The sequence below is a fragment of the Perognathus longimembris genome, chromosome 1 (genome assembly GCF_023159225.1).
Source record: "Perognathus longimembris pacificus isolate PPM17 chromosome 1, ASM2315922v1, whole genome shotgun sequence".
Classification (NCBI taxonomy): Eukaryota; Metazoa; Chordata; class Mammalia; order Rodentia; family Heteromyidae; genus Perognathus; species Perognathus longimembris.
The window spans coordinates 141,141,166-141,159,070 of NC_063161.1; the positions used below are offsets into that span (position 1 = coordinate 141,141,166).

The 17,905-nt window shown below is 37.2% G+C and overlaps 1 protein-coding gene across 3 annotated transcripts in view; it reads right to left on the minus strand.

Annotated features, from left to right (window-relative positions):
- The window catches only part of Tmem245 (transmembrane protein 245), a 78,532-nt gene that overhangs the window by 22,799 nt on the left and 37,828 nt on the right, over nt 1–17,905 (minus strand). For 2 of the 3 annotated variants that reach the window (XM_048338652.1, XM_048338645.1), the window contains 5 exons: nt 16,179–16,269; nt 13,351–13,449; nt 11,283–11,414; nt 6,242–6,364; nt 5,954–6,099 (listed from right to left, as the gene is read on the minus strand). In XM_048338652.1, coding sequence (XP_048194609.1) covers nt 5,954–6,099; nt 6,242–6,364; nt 11,283–11,414; nt 13,351–13,449; nt 16,179–16,269 — 591 coding nt within the window. Of the gene's footprint in view, nt 1–5,953; nt 6,100–6,241; nt 6,365–10,478; nt 10,515–11,282; nt 11,415–13,350; nt 13,450–16,178; nt 16,270–17,905 lie in introns of all 3 variants that reach the window. The other variant, XM_048338659.1, reaches the window with a different exon arrangement.

Genomic DNA, 17,905 nt, shown 5'->3' on the forward strand with positions numbered 1-17,905 from the left:
CTGGCCCATACCACATGTAAACCATTACTGAGCAGGGCTTCTTTATTGGAAGGAACCATGGTGCTCCAATCAAGCCACTGCCCCACCCTAAGAAAACCTCTCAGTAGAATAAAAAAATTCCATGCTTTTCCTAACAAATCTGACTACTTCTACTATGTAGCATTAAAGTTGTGTGTGTGTGTGTCCATGCCTCATTTACTCTCACTGATGAGATGACCTACTTTTTATCTATCTATCTAGCTAGCTAGCTAGCTAGCTATCTTCATATCTATCTATCTACTTACTTATTTATGGTGGGGCTTGAACTCAGGGCCTTTGTGCTATCCCACAGCTTTTTCACTCAAAGCTAGTGCTCTACCACTTTAAGCCACAGCACCATTCTAGTTTTCTGGTGGTTCATTGGAGTCTCAAGACTTTTTCCTACTTGGGCTGGTTTTGAACTGTAATCCTCAGATTTCAGCCTCCTCAGTAACTAGGAATACAGGCATGAGCCACTGGTACCTGGCTATGACCTGCTTTTTATGGAATGAGACTTAAAGCAACTAAGTACAGGTGTGAAGAATGATAAACAAGAGTCAAGAATTTCTATCTACTCAAGATATACAGGGCCAGACTATGGCCAAGTAGAAAGCACACGTCCAAGGAAAAAAGGAAAAGTCCAAAATCATATTTCACCTTCTCTAAAATATGTCTGTACTAGTTCTACTGTATTTCTTTCTAACAGTCAATTAGGAATACCACCAGACCATCAATCCATCAGGAAACAAGAGCTTTCATCTGTTTTAAAATATTCTTTTCTTACTGCACACTGCGCTACAGTGTACCTCAAGTAGAAGGTGAGTTACTGGACAACGACATTGAGCTTCTATAGACAGAGCATATAAAATTACCGTTAGGCAAAGTACCTCTAGCTCCCTTCATCACAAATACTATGTTTTATTCCAATTTCCTATAATGTATTTCACAGATAGTATAAAGAATTTTTTTTAAATGTTCTTTTTAACAAATTGAAGAATCGTGTCTTTAGGCCACAAATCTACCAGATTCATTTTTCCAACAGCTCAGATGATCATTAGCACACTTTTTGCAACTTTTTTTTTTAAATTAAGGGATGCAATTTGTTTTAACGATATAGCCTGTCTTTAGCATAATGGTCTACAACTAAACAAGTAGTGAGTGTCTTCAAGGTTTGCCTGTATACCTACGCTCTCTCTGAATTAAACTTTTTTCTCTCCTTCTAGAAACTTAGTCCCACAGTACAATGCATAGAAATCTAGTCAACAGTAGACCTCCAGCATGAGGCAAATAGTCTTTCTGTGTAAGGGGGACTCAAAAGCTGTGGAAGGGGTACAGAGAAGAGGTGCTTGCATAAAAGCCTTCTACCGCCACTGAAAACAGCTATAAGTTACAGCTGCATGTAACACTAGAGATAATTTGGATATGCTGGTGTATACAACTAATTCCATATTTTTATATCACTAATAGATGGTTTTCCCTTGACAATGCCTCCTGATCTTGATGATTAATACTAAAACAAACACAAGGCTTGTATCAATTATATAGATAATTAGTAAACATATGTATCTCAAGACAAGTTTCCTCTACAAGCCCATTAAAATGAATGTGTAGCAATTTTTAAATCATCACAATGAGAATCTACATACAAAACATTGTCTTAAGGTCATTGCTTTGGAAACAATAAAATACAAGTCAGGTACATGACAACAATCTTTAATCAAATAATTGGAAAAGGCACATACTTAATGTCTTAAGTATTTAAGAACCTCAGCTAATTTATTATTTCCCAAATATGCATAAGAGATTATCTCTATTTCAAAGTTAATATTGCAAATAAATGAAAATTCTTTTTATAGTTTTAAACTCTTCATTATACATTTTCATTTAAATAGTTCAAATCGATAAGAATTTCTTTTCAGAAAAACTTAGTATCCTTAAAGTCCAAAAGAAAATATTGATTTACTGAATGATCAATGTTGACCTTTCTTTTTCAATAATCAACTTTTTTTTTAGGCCAGTCTTGGAGCTGGGACTCAGGGCCTGAGCACTGTCCCTGGCTTTTTTTTTTTTTTTTTTTTGCTCAAGGCTAGCACTCTGCCACTTGAGCCACAGCGCCACTTCTGGCCATTTTCTGTATATGTGGTGCTGGGGAATTGAACCCAGGGCTTCATGTATATGAGGCAAGCACTCTTGCCACTAGGCCATATCTCCAGCCAATAATCAAAACTTTTAATTCTTCACAATTAGCCTGCACAGGGGAAACATATTTGAATTAAAGTGGTACATACACATGTCTCCTATCTAATGCTTTGTCCAAAGGGTTTCCACCCACCAGCACTGAAAAGCTATAATCCCAGCAAGCAAGAGCCATACCCTTGTGCATGCACTCATGTGAAAATATCACACACACTAAATTGCATTGAGGCCGTGACAACATGCAACTTAGTAATGTGCAATATCTCCACCAGAGCAAGCAGAATGAGAGCACCGGGGAGAAGGGTGTGATGTATACATTCAGGAGACAACATGCTGCTGGAGGGAGGAAAATGGTTTGGGGACACAGAGTGCATGCTACTAACTCAAAATCATGAAATGAAAACCAACTCACAAATGCATTCAATTTAAAACTGATTCAGAATTAAAATAATTAAGGTCCAAAATTTTGATGACGCATGATCATAAAGGAGTCACATATTTCTTATGGCAAAGCTCTGGGAACACAACAGATACTTCTCTATCCAGTCATGCAGTTCCCCCAATTTCACTCCACTTTTAATGAGCATAGTGATTTTTACTTAACTACAATGTTGATGATGATGAATGACTACTGTTTTATTACTGATAATCTACAGACCAAACTACACTTTATTGACATTACAATATTTCCATCATTTGTATAAATATTTTTCCTCTTAAAATCTTTTTTAGGCAGACATGGTGGCTCAAGCCTGTTATCCTTAGCTAGTTGGGAGGTAGAGATCAGGGGATTGTGGTTCAAGGACAGCCCAGTCACAAAAGTTCATGAGACTCTACCTCATTCAATGGCTGGCTGCTATGGCATTCACCTACCATCCCAGCCACAAAGGAACAAATAGAATAGCAGTCTAGGCTAGTAGGGACATAAAACAATACACTATTTGGAAAATAACCAATGCAAAAAGGAACTAACAGAGTGGCTCAACTGATGGAGCATCTGGCTTAGCAAGGGCAAGACTGATTTCAAACAAGGATACTGAAAAACAGTAATAATAATAATAATTTTTGTCCATGAAAAACATATTCTTTTTGGAAGATGTAAAAATAAATAAAAAGGTCAGAATAAAAAGGTTAATTTGGGCACCAGTGGCTCATGCCTATCATCCTAGCTACTCAGAAGCTGAAATCTGAGGATCTGAAGCCAGCGTGGACAGGAAAGTCTGTGAGATTCTTACCTCCAATAATCTACTCAGAAAAAGCTGGACATGGCACTGTAACTCAAGTGGTAGAGTGCTGGCCCTGAGCAAAAGAAGCTCAGAGACAGTGCCCAGGTTGAGCTCAAGCCCCAAGACTGGCAAAATAATAATAATAATGAGTAGAACTTAGGGTTTAGAGGTATGGCTCATTAGTAAGAATGGCTGCTTAGCAAGTGTGATGCCCTGAGTTCAACCCTAGTATTACCAAAACAAAACAACAACAAAAAAAGGTGGCATGTTTGGTACAAATGAGCAACTCAATAATGATAAAGACATTTTAGAGGCAGTCAACAAATCATTCACTCTAAGAAATTTTTAAGAACTCTGATTTCAAAACATGTGAGAGTAAGAATCAGTGCTGAGAGGTACTTCAGGAAAATAAAGCATCAAATTTCTTTAAAAGTTCTTTATGGACAAGGAAGGTGTTTTCCTGTACACACTGATTAGAGGATTGGTGTCAACCTTTGAAATAACTGTTTCAAGAGTTTTATCCCACCAGGAAGAGGTAAATGATTTTTCTACCAGTGCCACTATAATCCTAGCTACTCAAAAGGCTGAGATATAGAGGGTCAAAGTTCAAAACCAGGCCAGGCAAAAAAAAAGCAGGGGGGAAATATGGCTCAGAAGGTAAAATGACAGCCTAGCAATCATAAGGCCCTGAGTTCAGATCCCAATACCATTAAAAAAGCTATTTTTCATTTGGGGGAGAGAATTTGTTTTTTTAAAGTCAGAATGATAGCACTTAGATAAGCAAATAATAATTTTATTACTGGAGTTTTTGTAGTTTTCCAAGGATTATAACCAAAGGCTATAGGTCATAGAAGGAATGCTACAATTAATACTTCCTTGAAGACCTTGAATACAGTCATTTTGAAGGCTATTATTTTAGATAAGACATTTCCAGTTCTCCTCCCCCACCAAGTCTGTGCCCAATCATTATATGAGTGGTTCCATGTGGCTACTAAGAGGATTTTCCTTTTAAAGTCCCACTTGACTTCCAATCCAATCAAAGAAGTCAAATACGATGAAGATTTTACCCACACCTTGCTAGGAGGGAAAAAGGAAGAAAATCTAAATTCCCTGGAGATGGCATACATTTCAATTATACTGGAATGTAATGAAGGGTTTCCAAAGATCAAAGTGGTGCTCTCCCCAGCTGTTACATGAACACAGTGAAAAGGTAAGCCAAAAGTAGTCAGGCAGGATTATCAGGTCAAATCATGATTTGTCAGTAATGTCACATTTCAAACAGTGGTATTTTTTAAAAGTATGTAGAAACAGAAATCCCACTCAAAAGATTTACTATTTGACAGACTTTTAAAACCTTTTAAGGTATTAAGATCATGTGGCTAACAACTTACTAGGAAGAGGAGGTATAATGGATGATATGAGGTTTGAGTAGTTATGTACAAAATGGTTTGTATAGTCGTGTTAATAAGCAATGAGCAATAGGGTTTAAGGAGGAGGTGAGAGAGGTCAGGACTGAAAATGGTTTCTCCCAACCAGAAATGAAAAAAGAAATGGAGGTCAGGAACCACAGCCTATAGGATATTAAGGTAATAAAGAGTCTCACTCAGAAGCATCTAATACAGACCCCAAAGGCATTCACAGAAGTTTCTGCAAGTCTATAAAGCATGCAGAGCTCGTGACTTAGAGGTAACCAAAAACTCTGCATTTCTCCTACCCAAACTATTCCTTCAAAGGGCACAGTCTAGCTGATTAGGGGAAAAAATACTCTCCTCCTATATCTGAGCTAGGATTCCTGAGAAGATGAGGTTTATGGAAGCAGAGGGGGTTTCACCAGAACAAGTAATATGATAATGAACGCTGACCTTACAGTTGACAGAAAGCTGATAAGGGGCAGGCATCACACAGTTGTAAATCCCAGGCCAGAGCATAAGGAACAACCCGAGTATTTTTCCTTATTAACATTTACACTAACTGGGTATACTCAGGAGGTGAAGGCAGCAGTACCAGGAGTTCAAGGCCAACCTAGACTACAGAGAATACCAGGCCAGCCTGGGATATACAGTGAGACTATCTCAAAACAAAAAGCAATAACATGTGCACTGCACCTCTCAAAAGGAAATAAAAATCCTGAGAATACCAGAATCCTTAACTAATTTAACAATAAGTGTGCTACCAGGAGTTTAAACTCAAGATAGAAGACATACTTCTAATGGAAAATAGCTAGTGAGAGGAACAAGAATAGCATGAATTGCACTAGCCTCATGCCTGTACCCCTAGCTACTCAGGAGGCTGAGATCTGAAGTTGATCTTCAAAGCCAGCCCAGACAAAAATCTCTATGTGACTCTTATCTCCAACTACCCACCAAAAAGCTGGAACTGGAGCTGTGGCTCAAGTGGTAGAGCACTAGCCTTGAACAAAACAACAACAGCAACAAACAGCTCAGGGACAGTACACAGGCCCTGAATTCAATTCTCAAAACTGGAACCAAAAAGAAAAAGACTCTTATCCCTACCTGATAGCTTCTTCCACAGACTGGCCAATAATATTAGAGGAAGGACCTGGCTGAGAGAGTGGTGTCAAGCTTATCACCCACTTCACTGGCTTGTAGTACTCATCACTGGAACTTAATAGATAAAACAGTGTGGTCAGGAAAATTATCTGCAAAACAAAGGACAGCATTTCCTAAAAAATCACATTTGGGAAACTACAGGAAGACAGACACCTACACATGCAAACAGAACCAGGAAAATGCTTTAATGAAGGAGGTGTACTTGAAGTGCACTTATCTAGACATACATACCAGGGATAGCACAAAATTGAGAAGGGCAGTGCCGCTATAGAAGAGGATAGTCAGCAGCGTGGTAACCGTGGTGAACAGCAGGCTCACATTCCGGCTCATAACAATCCACAAGGACTCCAAGATCTGACAAAGAAGAAAAAAGCTGATGTCAGAACTAATTCTTGTGAACGAACTGCTACACCCATCTAGTGTGCTTGCAATAGAGTCTTACTACCATAACTGAAAAAGATGAGAACTGAGGACTATTTTAAATGATGGGGAAAAGGGGGTTAGGGGAGTATAAAAACATCGAGTCAAAAAAACAGTAGTAGTAGTGGTAATTATGGTGTGTTCCTTCAAATAGTACTAGGCAACTATCAAAAATATTATAAAAGAAATGTTTAATTATATAATGCTAAGTTTAACAAGATAAAGTTACATATTGCATGATTATTACCAAAAATGGAATGTATATAAAGTGCCTACAAGAGAACATGTAAGAATAAATACACCTTGTAGTGATAAGTATTTTGTAGGATCCTAAGTGCAGACCATGAAGTTCCAGCATTTATATTGTGTTGGCTGCTGCCTATCTACAACATAGACCAAACTATAAATATGAAAAGTATCACAATGAAAGACACACAATGACTTTCCTGAGATAGAAAATGAGTATTCACTTAAGACCTACTGACTTCAGTTGATCTATCACCAGTGAGTCCACCAGAACCAAATATCAAGATGGCTATGCACACATTAAATAAAACTGAAGATGGACAGTTATCTATAGTGCACCTGAGTGTTTTTATTTCCTGTCCTTTCCTCAACTTAAATTCCCTCATAGCATTGGTAATGTCTGATGTCTTTCTACTCTTCCTAAGAAAGTAATACTTCCTCTTAATAAAAGACCCATGGAAGCAAAATGAAAAGGAAAACATCTTCCATGACAATTTTTAAAAATGCTTCCACAAACCTCATATAAGTGTTACGATGGAAGCAATGTAGATATCACTTCTATTTTGTAGCTATATATGCTAAAGCTAATGTTTTAAAATGTTTACCCCCAAGGGCAAGCTATAAAGTAGAAACAGAAGTGGAACCAGACTCTTTAATGTCTGATTTTTTTTTCTCAAATTTTTATTATCAAACTGACGTACAGAGAGGTTACAGTATCATACGTTGTAATGTCTGATTTTTATTGTGGTGCCCTTTCTGAAACAGTAGTTCTGTTTTTTGTCAAACGTTCATCTAGTCTATGAAAGGCCTATCCATTCCTTTCCTACCTCAAAAGTATCACTATAAAGACATATTTTGTTGTCTTGGCCATTTCTTGCAAACCTCAGATGCGTCTTCATAATAGAACTTTCAACAGCAGGCTGGTTTCATTTACAAGAGTTCCTCACATAGAGTCCTGAAAATGTTACAATATGCCTACAAAAATATGCAACAATTGACTATTTGACTCTGTGGGATAAAGAATGAATGAACAATGCAGCTGATTCCAAGAAACAATGCCTTTATTTGTGATTTTTGTTTGACAAGCATTCTTTTGGAGGCTTAAGTCATTCTTGAATTTTTATCAAAAAATTTTAGATAGTTTCTGAGTCATAATGATATAAAATATCTTGTTGAAATTCTTAAGAAACTGAATAAATTAATTATATGTTGGCAGTTCCCAATTAAGCAAACTTTTATACTTGGAACAAAAAAAGTATCAGTTGGATAAAATGGAAAAAGACATTTCTGGAATATTAACTAAATCCTTATAGTATTTTTAGTTTACATGCTTAGAAAGAAGGAAAACAATAAAGACAGCAACATTAGCAACAGAACTCAAACAATGTCAAGAATAGACTCTGACATGAAAGAGAAGCCTGGAGATTCATCTAAGCCTTCAAGCAGTAGGAGGGAAAAGTTGGGACAGAGCAAGGAAGAGGTGATATTGTCTGAAAATGTGTGCTCTTTACCTGATGTCATCTTAACCCCTCTCTCTGTACAACCCCTTTAAAATAAAAATAAAAAATAATTTTAAATATTTATGTTTCAAAAATTACCTAATTCATGCCAGGACAGTCCCAACATCTGACCAACAAGCATATTAGATAGTCAGATATGTGGTTTTCAAAGTATGGCTCCAGGTCAACAGGAGACCCAAGACGCTTCTGGGGGTCTGGGAGGAAAACTCAAGCATTTGTTCTTGCTCACACTGGCATCTGCACTGATAGTGTGAAGACAATCAACACCAGGTAAAGCTACTGGCATGAATCAGGGAGGTGGTACCTGATTCAGTCCTCACTGCTTTCTTCATTGCCACATACTCAGCATCAGCTTCATTTAAGAAGTTCTTTATGTGGCAGTAAAATTTTTCATAGTATTTAATATCAGCTTTGAGCAGCTGTATGTTTAATATCCCTTATTACATTTTTAAATTTTTATCTAGTTCTAGTAACTAGAGTTGAGACCCTAGTTAATGCCCAGGCTAGCCTGGGAAACATACTTAATTCAGCTTTCCATGCAACTCTAATGAAAAGCACAAGGCACCATGCTCAGATTGTATTAGCTGAAATGGGATCTTGGGACCTTTTGGGGGTTTTTTTGTTTGTTGATGGGGGAAAGGAGCCTGGGCTGCCCCTAAACTGAGACCCTCCCAATATCAGCTTCTCAATTAGCTAGGATTACAAGTGTGAACCACCGTATCGATCGTAACTTTATTTTTTGGCATACAGGGATTTGAACACGGGACTTCACAGCTTGCTAGGTATATGCTCTATCACTTAAGCTATATTCTGCCAATCCTCACTGCTCTGTCTTTTTAATATTCTATGTGGAAAAAATGGGAGGAAAATAAGAAGCACCACCCAAGGGCTGACAGCCCTGGAAGGAAGGGCACATGTCTCAATGAGCTAAAAGTTTAACAAGTAACTTTATCCACTGAACACCATTCCCACATAAAAGAAACACCTGAGAAACCTCACAGAAGGTAGAAATTTTCTCAAAAATGCATAAAGTGTCACTTCAAGGAAAACCACTGAGGTGAGCTGCTGACAACAATAAAATTTTGAACTTTTAAGGGGAAAAAAATCACTCATTTTGGAAATAAATCAGTCAGTATGACCTTGACAGCTTTCTAAGTGGTTTTTTTTTAAAAAGGTAATCTTAAAGAATGTGACCTCTACATACAATATCATTTAACAAAACATATCACTATTTTGAAGACGTACAGAATATCAGTGAACCATGATGACAAATGATCAGTATATCAAAAGCATGCAAAGGTAAAAGAATCATTTCTAGTCAAGGGAGACCAATGGACTTTAATATCTCATGGTACAAAAAAGTTCACTGATAGTCTGAAACTTATCTTTTTACCATGTGTTGGGTTTCCATGAAGTAACAAAGATACACATTTTCAACTAGGCATCTATGTAAGGGTGGATATTCTTCATGTACTCCAACTAAACAAGCATAACCCATTAGACCTAATGCACAGTAGGTATAAGAACTCACGCATTGAACAGATTTGCAAGAAACGTAGAGGTAATTTTTCTCAATAAATCTTTTTTCCATTTTAAAAAAGTATTTTTTACAAACTAATATCGTGTGCTTTATGGTATGTTAATATATGATGTTGCTTAACAAAACAGAGGTAAAGAATTTTCAAAAACATAAAGTAACTAGGTACATTATCATTAGACAGTGCTGTGAACCTATAGTTCCAGCTAGTTGGGAAGTTAAAAACAAGATTACTTGAGGCCAGAAGCTTGAGCCAGTGTAGACAACGGAGTGACTCCTTGTCTCTTAACTGAAAAAGAAAAACAAGACTGGACATTGTGGTTTATACCTGTAGTTTCAGCCAATAAGGAGGTTGAGATAAAAGAATCAGAACCCAAATAAGCTGGGCAAAAGCAAGAGACTCTATTTGAAAACCAAACTGAAAAAAAGGGTTGGAGGAATGACTCAAGTGATAGAGCACTGTGTGAGTTCCTAAGATAAGTCTCCAGTCCTGCCAAGAAAATTTAAATGAAAATCAATTAAATTAAATTAAACCCTAACAAAATAAAAAACCAAAGGACATGAACTTCTAAATCAAATTCCAAATTGTCATCCCAAGTGAGCGAGAAGAAAGGAAGAATTTGAGAGCAGGGTGGTAGGGCTGAAGGAATTTTTAAGAAAGTCCCAAGGGATTTGATCCCTAGCACCACAAAAAAAGTCCCAAAGGAAAAACCACTGAATGACGTGTAAGACATCACATCTTTACCTTCGTCTTCCATATTTGGAAGCCAAAAGATAATATCTAAAATGGCAAAACAAGAAAGAGAACGTGAACATAATACTGTGTAAAATATTAGAAACTGCGAACTGGAACTGATTATTCCTAGAGACTGACACAGGGAAGCACACTCTAAAGCACTGTTTCTTTATTTAAAAAAAAAATTCAAGACAGCTGACTTTCAGCTGTGAATTATCTGATAAGACTTAAATGTTTTAAAAAGGTAACCATGCAAACCTCAACTTTTGTTAATTTGATGAATGTCACAAGTGTATTTACAAGAAAATTCTTCTCGTCTCTTATCACCTGCCAAGACGTGTCCCCAGGTTGGCTGTTAGATGAAGAATGGTAATTAACACTCAGCAATGTTGCAAAACTACAGGTGGTAAGTGAATGGTAGCAAAGTAATTAGGAAGCTATCAATCTAAACTTTCACATGTTCAGTCTCTCTAATGTAACTAGAACTATATTTCCAAGTCAAGGGCATTGCCAGAAAAGTGGGATAGTCACTACTAATTTGACTGATAACATTCTGGTGAGTCTGAGGTAGGAGACACCATCGCATAGATGATTCAAAATTCAATTTACGCTTCACCTGGCAAGTACCAGAGGAACCACACCTGAAGATTAGCTTTTGGACACCTTTCCAAAAGTGCATCTAGACTTCTCAAAACCTATAAATGTACATGTATTTAAACACAGAGTAACTGTTTCAATGTGTGTAAAGACAATCTGGAATTAGTTTCTTTTTTTATTTCTAAGTCCAATTTAGCTATAAATACTATATCTTACCGAGAGAAATGTCTCAATGTTCTCATGAACAAAAGAGGCAATATCCTGCCAGTCCAGAATGTCTCCCAGCCAACTGTTCTGACGACTTATATGCATCTTGTGCCCTTTATGCCTTCCAGAATGTGTTACATTCTATGAAATAAAACAGTTCAGACGTGAAATTTTCATCTTAACCTAAAAAATACAAATCACGAATTGCTCATTTGGGCATTAGGTCCACTTCCACACTTAAGCAAATACTCAAAGGAGAAAAGCTCTGTATTAAAAAATCAATTAAGACTTCATCAAGACCTGAAATACAAGTTTTTTCATTTATGTTCTAGGTACCATCACTAAGATTGACTTAAGTGCTTCTCTCATAGACATGTGTTTGAACACACTTTTTCTTTATATAGAATAATATGCTAACACAGCATGAGCTTTCACTGTGTCTTTTTTTTTTTTTTTTTTAGCTACTCCAGCTTTTTCTTGGTGTCTCGTTCTTCCCTCTTCTCCCATGTCCTTTACTAATCTTTCACACAAGACTACGGTGAAGAACCAACAATAAAAAAGGAAAGCTAATTCATCTATCTGGAAGAGACATCATAGGCAGGGGTGTAGAAATAACCAAATCTGAAAGATATACAAATAAAGTGGTAAGGTTAAAACTCGGCTGTAAGTTTGTAACATTTTGTATGTGTTTCTCCTCTCCCACTTTTTCAAACACTGATGTTAACCCCTTCACATGTTGCAAAAAGACAGAAAGAAGTACTACACTTAACTACCTGCAGATCAGTGCTTTTAAGACTAATCCTTCCTACATTGTCAAAAGAGGCCTAAAAGGGATGAGGAATAAGAGTAGCTGTATATTAAGAAGCCCATACTGAAACTGTGGCTTAAGTGGTACAGTGCCAAATATGAGTCAAAAACCTGAGATTGCATGCAAAGACAAGTTCAAGCCCCAATACTATCACTCACATACACTTATATACACAACCCAGAATTAGTAACAGAAAAAAATGTAACCTTTCTAATTACCATCAGATAGAATCAATACATAAGTACTTTACCTAACACATCCTGAGCTGTTTTATTTCACCTTCTTTGAAATTCACGAAAAACATTCACTGAACTCATCCCACAACAAAACTACACAATCTGAATCATATCACTATCCATGGAAGAGAAAATCAGCCCCAATCCTCTTCCATGCCAAATGAGATTTGTATCTACTTCTCCTCTCCCATATCAACTCTGGGGGTAAAAAAAATCTCCACTTCTGCCATGCTCTGTCATACACAGTTTAGCTCTTGATGGCCCACCAGACATACTATAGAGCATGGCTCAGCAGAAGTAGATACTTTCCAAATAATCATTTTTCACTTAGTGAAAACTTGTGTTATATCCCATCATAAATGCTGAAATATGAGTACATAAGCATAAACAGTATACAAAGTTAACTTAAAAGTTTTCTAAAGTTTTCTCCTTAAAAAGTCTTTTATGTCTAGAACTGAATTATCCAAAACAATAGCAACTAGCATCATGGGACCACTAAACATTAAAATGTGGCTAGCACAAAATCTGAGAAATGCACATTAGATTTTGAAGATTTGGTAGAATATAAATAAATACATTATTAAATTAAATACATTATTAAAATTAATCACATCTGTTTTAGTTATTTAATGTAGCTAATAGAAACATCATATATGTGTCCTGCAGGGGCTGATGGTACATGTAGCTCAGTTGCAGAGCTCATGCTTAATAGGCACAAACCCTAGGTCTAATCTCCATCACTGGGAAAAAGAAAATGTAGCTTGCACTTGATTTTACTGCTCAGGACCTCTCTAGAGGACCAGATATTGTCTATGATATGTGCATGCAGAGGACAGAATACACCAGCAAGATTAACAGGTCCTGCTATGGAAAGTAATCATTGATACAAGCTCACTTTTAATAACCTAACACTAAGGATCTTGCTGTTTAAAATTTTCAGTAAATTAAACTTTAACAGAATCCTATTCAGTCAATTACTATATGAATTTAAAAGGTAATTAGTTTACAACAGAAATCCTTAGCTAAAACTTACCTTTACAAACCAAGAATGATATAGTCTATCCCAGAGTTCTAGTACTTGCTTCTCAATTACAGCAGTATTATTCATCTTATCTCCTAAAATTTTATGGAGCTGGAAAAAACATAGATACAATCTTATTATTATTTTAGGCAATAATTCACTAAAACAAATAGATGATATTAGTCTATTCATTTGCTCCAACCAAACTAAAATGTTCCAGACTCTATCTCTAATCACATTATGTTACTTTGTTACCATTCCTCTAGGTTCCCAGTTAAAAAAATTTTTTCTCTCATCTTCTGGCTTTTTCTTTCTTCTATTTTCAGGTCTCTAAGAGAGCTACTTCAGGTTATCAGACAATGGTGCAAATTAAGCCATGCTTATTAATCTACCTGAATTTATCTACCCCCAAAAAAGTTTTACTTCTGGGTGCCTACGCATTATAAAAGTTTCACATTACAGGTGCCTTTTTTTTTTTTTGAGGACTTTAGAAGAAATTTAGAACCTTAGCTATAAACTTAGGTTATTTACAGAAAGATAATTAGACCTCAAATAATGGTTGAGGTGACTGGCTTCTGGGCTTGTGGGATATAAACTAAACTGAGACAACATAACCCATACTTATTATATCTTCTTGTTGTTCCATATCTTATAGCTCATTTTGCTTAGCATCATCTTATATAATCATATGTACATAGTTACTAAGCTACTGTGATCCTCTGCTAGGACTACACTAGATATATATGACATGCTCCATTCATAAGGAAATGGAATGACTTGGAAAAAAATAATACTAAGTGAAGTGAGCCAGACCCAAAGAAACATGGACTCTATATTTTCCCTCATTGGTAAGAATTAGTATAATATCTTATTCTACCTATTTTACTAAAATTATTTTGGTTAAAAACTTGCCTAACATATGCAAGGTTTCTGGGTTCGACCTCTAAGCTCGCAAACACACACACACACACACACACACACACACACACACACACACACACACTAAATACTAGTTATAAAAGACTATTTATATACTAAAGACTATTTTATTCCCTAAAGACATCTTCCCTTCTAGTTTTGGCCCTCTCTAAAGTGGAGCTCTTGGGTTAGCTAGATAAGGTGTGAGAAATATTAGAAAGTTGTATCTCCAGTTTCAAAATGGGTTAGTTTTCGTGTTTGTTTGTTTTTCCTGCCAGTCCTGGGCTTGAACTCAAGACCTGAGCACTGTCCCTGGCATCTTTTTGTTCAAGGCTAGCACTCTACTACTTGAGCCACAGTACCACTTCTGGTGTTTTCTATATATGTGGTGCTGAGGAATCAAACACAGGGCTTCATGTATGCAAGGCAATCACTCTACCACTAGGCCATATTCCCAGCCCTCAAAATGGGTTAGTTTTTAAGAACCTCAGTCAATTAAGTATACAACTCAGTGGTTCTTGAATATATTTTGTTATACTATTCCATTATTATTACTTTTGTTCCAGTACTGGAGTTTGAACTCAGGGTCTAGACACTGTCCCCTTAACATTTTGCTTAAAGCTGGCACTCTACTTGAAACATACTGGCTTTCTGCTGGTTAAATAGAGATAAGAGTCTCACAGACTTTCCTGCCCAGGCTGGCTTTATACCATGATTCTCAAATCTTGGCCTCCTGAGTGGCTAGAATTACAGGCATGAGCCACTGACACTCAACTACCATTACTAACTTTAAAACATTTTCATTAACCTGAAATGAAATCCCACACCTCCATTAGCAGTTATTCCCTCATGCCTCTCTATTACCTATCCCTATTCCTAGAAACCACTACTCTGTTTTCTGTCAGTATAGATGTACTTCTTCTGAACATTTTATGTAAATAGTCAGACACTATGGGGTTTTTTTGTTTGGTCAGTTGTGAGGCTTGAACACAGGCCTGGGTACTTTTCTGCTCAAGGCTAGCACTCTAATACTTGGGGACACAGCTCCACTTCTGGTTTTCTAGTGGTTAATTAGAGATTAAGAGTTTCATGGCCTTTCCTGCCTGGGCTGGCTTTGAACTGCTATCCTCAGATCTCAGGCTCCTGAGTAGATGGGATTACAGGCATGATCCATCAGGGCCTGGCCAACACTATGATCTTTTATGACTGCATCCTTTACTGTGAGTCTGCGTCCTCATCTGCAAAGTGTCAAAACAGTTGTCTACTGCAGGTTTCTTGCAAAGATTCAATGAAACTAACTAAAGATAAAAAACAAATGTACTCATTACCTTACTTATGTAACTGTACCCTCCCTGCCACAGCAAGAACAGCAGATAAGAGGATTTAATGGGGTGTGTGTGTGTGTGTATATATATATACACTCGCGCGGGAGTATCTACCCTGGGACTTGAACTCGGAACCTGGACCTTGATCCTGAGTTTTTTTTCAGCTCATGGGTGGCTCCACTTCAGCATGGTGTTTAATTGAGATGAGACTTTCCTACCCAGGCCGGCTCAAACTGTGATCCTCAGATCTCACCCTCCTAAGTAGCAGCTATTTAATATCTTTTTATCCAGTTATTTGATTCCCCCAAGTTTACTAACTCCTCTGTCATGAAGCAAAATAATGAATCAGATCTATCTTGAAAAAGAAAAGTAAATGTGTAATTTCTTAAGACTGTTTGGGTAGCTAGCACTAATTAATACGATTATTCTAAAGGCTTGATTTTACTGTATGTTGTTTGCCTACCCATAGGTTTATGCCTATCTCAAAAAAGGTAAATCATTCCAAATGAAATCTCCATTTTTGCTTTCTTAAGGCAAGAAGTCACTATCTGTAAAGACTCTGTAACAAGAAAACCTCTGGAACGAATCTTCCCTTACCTTGTGGGTTATCCATTCTCTTCCATACTGATACACATTGTTAGCCGCAGAGTTCAGAGCTCTTTGGACCACTTGAGCCTCAGGAAGCCAACTAATTTAAAATAAAGAAAAGGCCTATTTTTAGTGTACCCTTCCAACAGGTACACTTAACATGATGTACTTAAGTGAACAATACCAAATAGCCAGTCATTCACAAACAAACATACACATCACAGGCAAGAATTTTTCTTTGTTTGGGTACTAGTACTGGAGCTTGAACATGGGGCCTGGGTGCTGTACATGAGCTTTTATTGCTTAATGTTGGCACTCTACCACCAGAGCCACAGCTCCACTTTCAACATGTGTGAGTGTGTATGTGTGAGATTAATTGGAGACATGAGTCTCACAGACTCTCCTGAACGGGTCAGCTTCAAACTGCATCCCTCAGATCATAGCATCCTGATAAACAGCACCAGGAACAGGAAGGAATTTCCAATGCCCGGCCTAAATGGAATTCTAACTCTCAGAATTTCAGAGTTAGCATCTCTTTCACTGTGATCAATCTTCCTTTTTGTTCTCTTCTGCCTGGTTTCTCTACCCACATGTTCTGTGTCATCTGCCTAATTCACCACTATTGGAAGTGGTCTAGGACATTCAGTATCTTGGATAAGGTTTCCAAAGTCAGTACATGGGCCAGCAGCGAAAACTGTTTAGAAGCCTATTAGAGTTAAGTGTCTGTGGCTCATGTCTATATGCTTACTACTGTGGAGGCTGAGATCTGAGGACTGTGGTTCGAAGCCAGCCCAGGTAGGAAAATCCATGAGACTTTTATCTCCAATTAACCATCAGAAGGCTAGAAGTGGAGCTGTGGCTCAAATAATAGAGAACTAGCCATAGGGCAAAAGAAGTCAAGGGACAGCACCTAAGCCCTAAATTCAGGCCCCAACACCAGCACACACAAAAAACAAACAAACAAATAAACAAAAATCTACTAAAGGATAAATGTGCCTAGGTGTTCACTTACTTCCGCCTTTACTGCAAAGAAACTTTACTAGGCCTAATTTGAAAGCAGAGGCCCAGCACCTATACCTTAATTCCTGCATGATTCTGATATATGATAAAGCCCAAGATTCATTGATTAAAGAACTGAGGAAAAATCCAGAAGATTAAAATGGTGAGCTACTTCATTTTCAGTTTTTATCCATTGAAAATCCTTTTCAAGATGTGACAAACTGCTACACCTAGTTCCAGCTATATAAGAACTTCTTTCTATAGCTTTGTTTTACAGTGAGAACACCTGTCTTACTGCAACTAAAACAGGCTGTGTAAGATATCTTAACAAGAATCCTTCGCATAAGACCAAAGCATTCTCAAAAGAGAAAATATTTTCTATATGCTAAGTTCACTATATTGCTATACACTAGATACTGACATTCATAAATTTAATAGTTCTACTTTCAACTGTTCATGAGTCATACCAAAAGGCCAGGAATAAAGTAGTCATTTACTTTCCTAAAGCCCAAATATGACCATATGATACCGGTCACAAAGCTGACATATGGGAAAGAGCCAACTAGTCAGAAGCAAGTCAAATATGCAACAATCTAAACTCCTAGGAGCTTCACTCTGTGTGTGTGTGTGTGTGTGTGTGTGTGTGTGTGTGTGTTACGTAAAACATTAGGAAGAAAAAGCAAACTGCCACTGAAAACCACAAAAATCACAATACCTAGGGAAGTAGTGATCTGTAA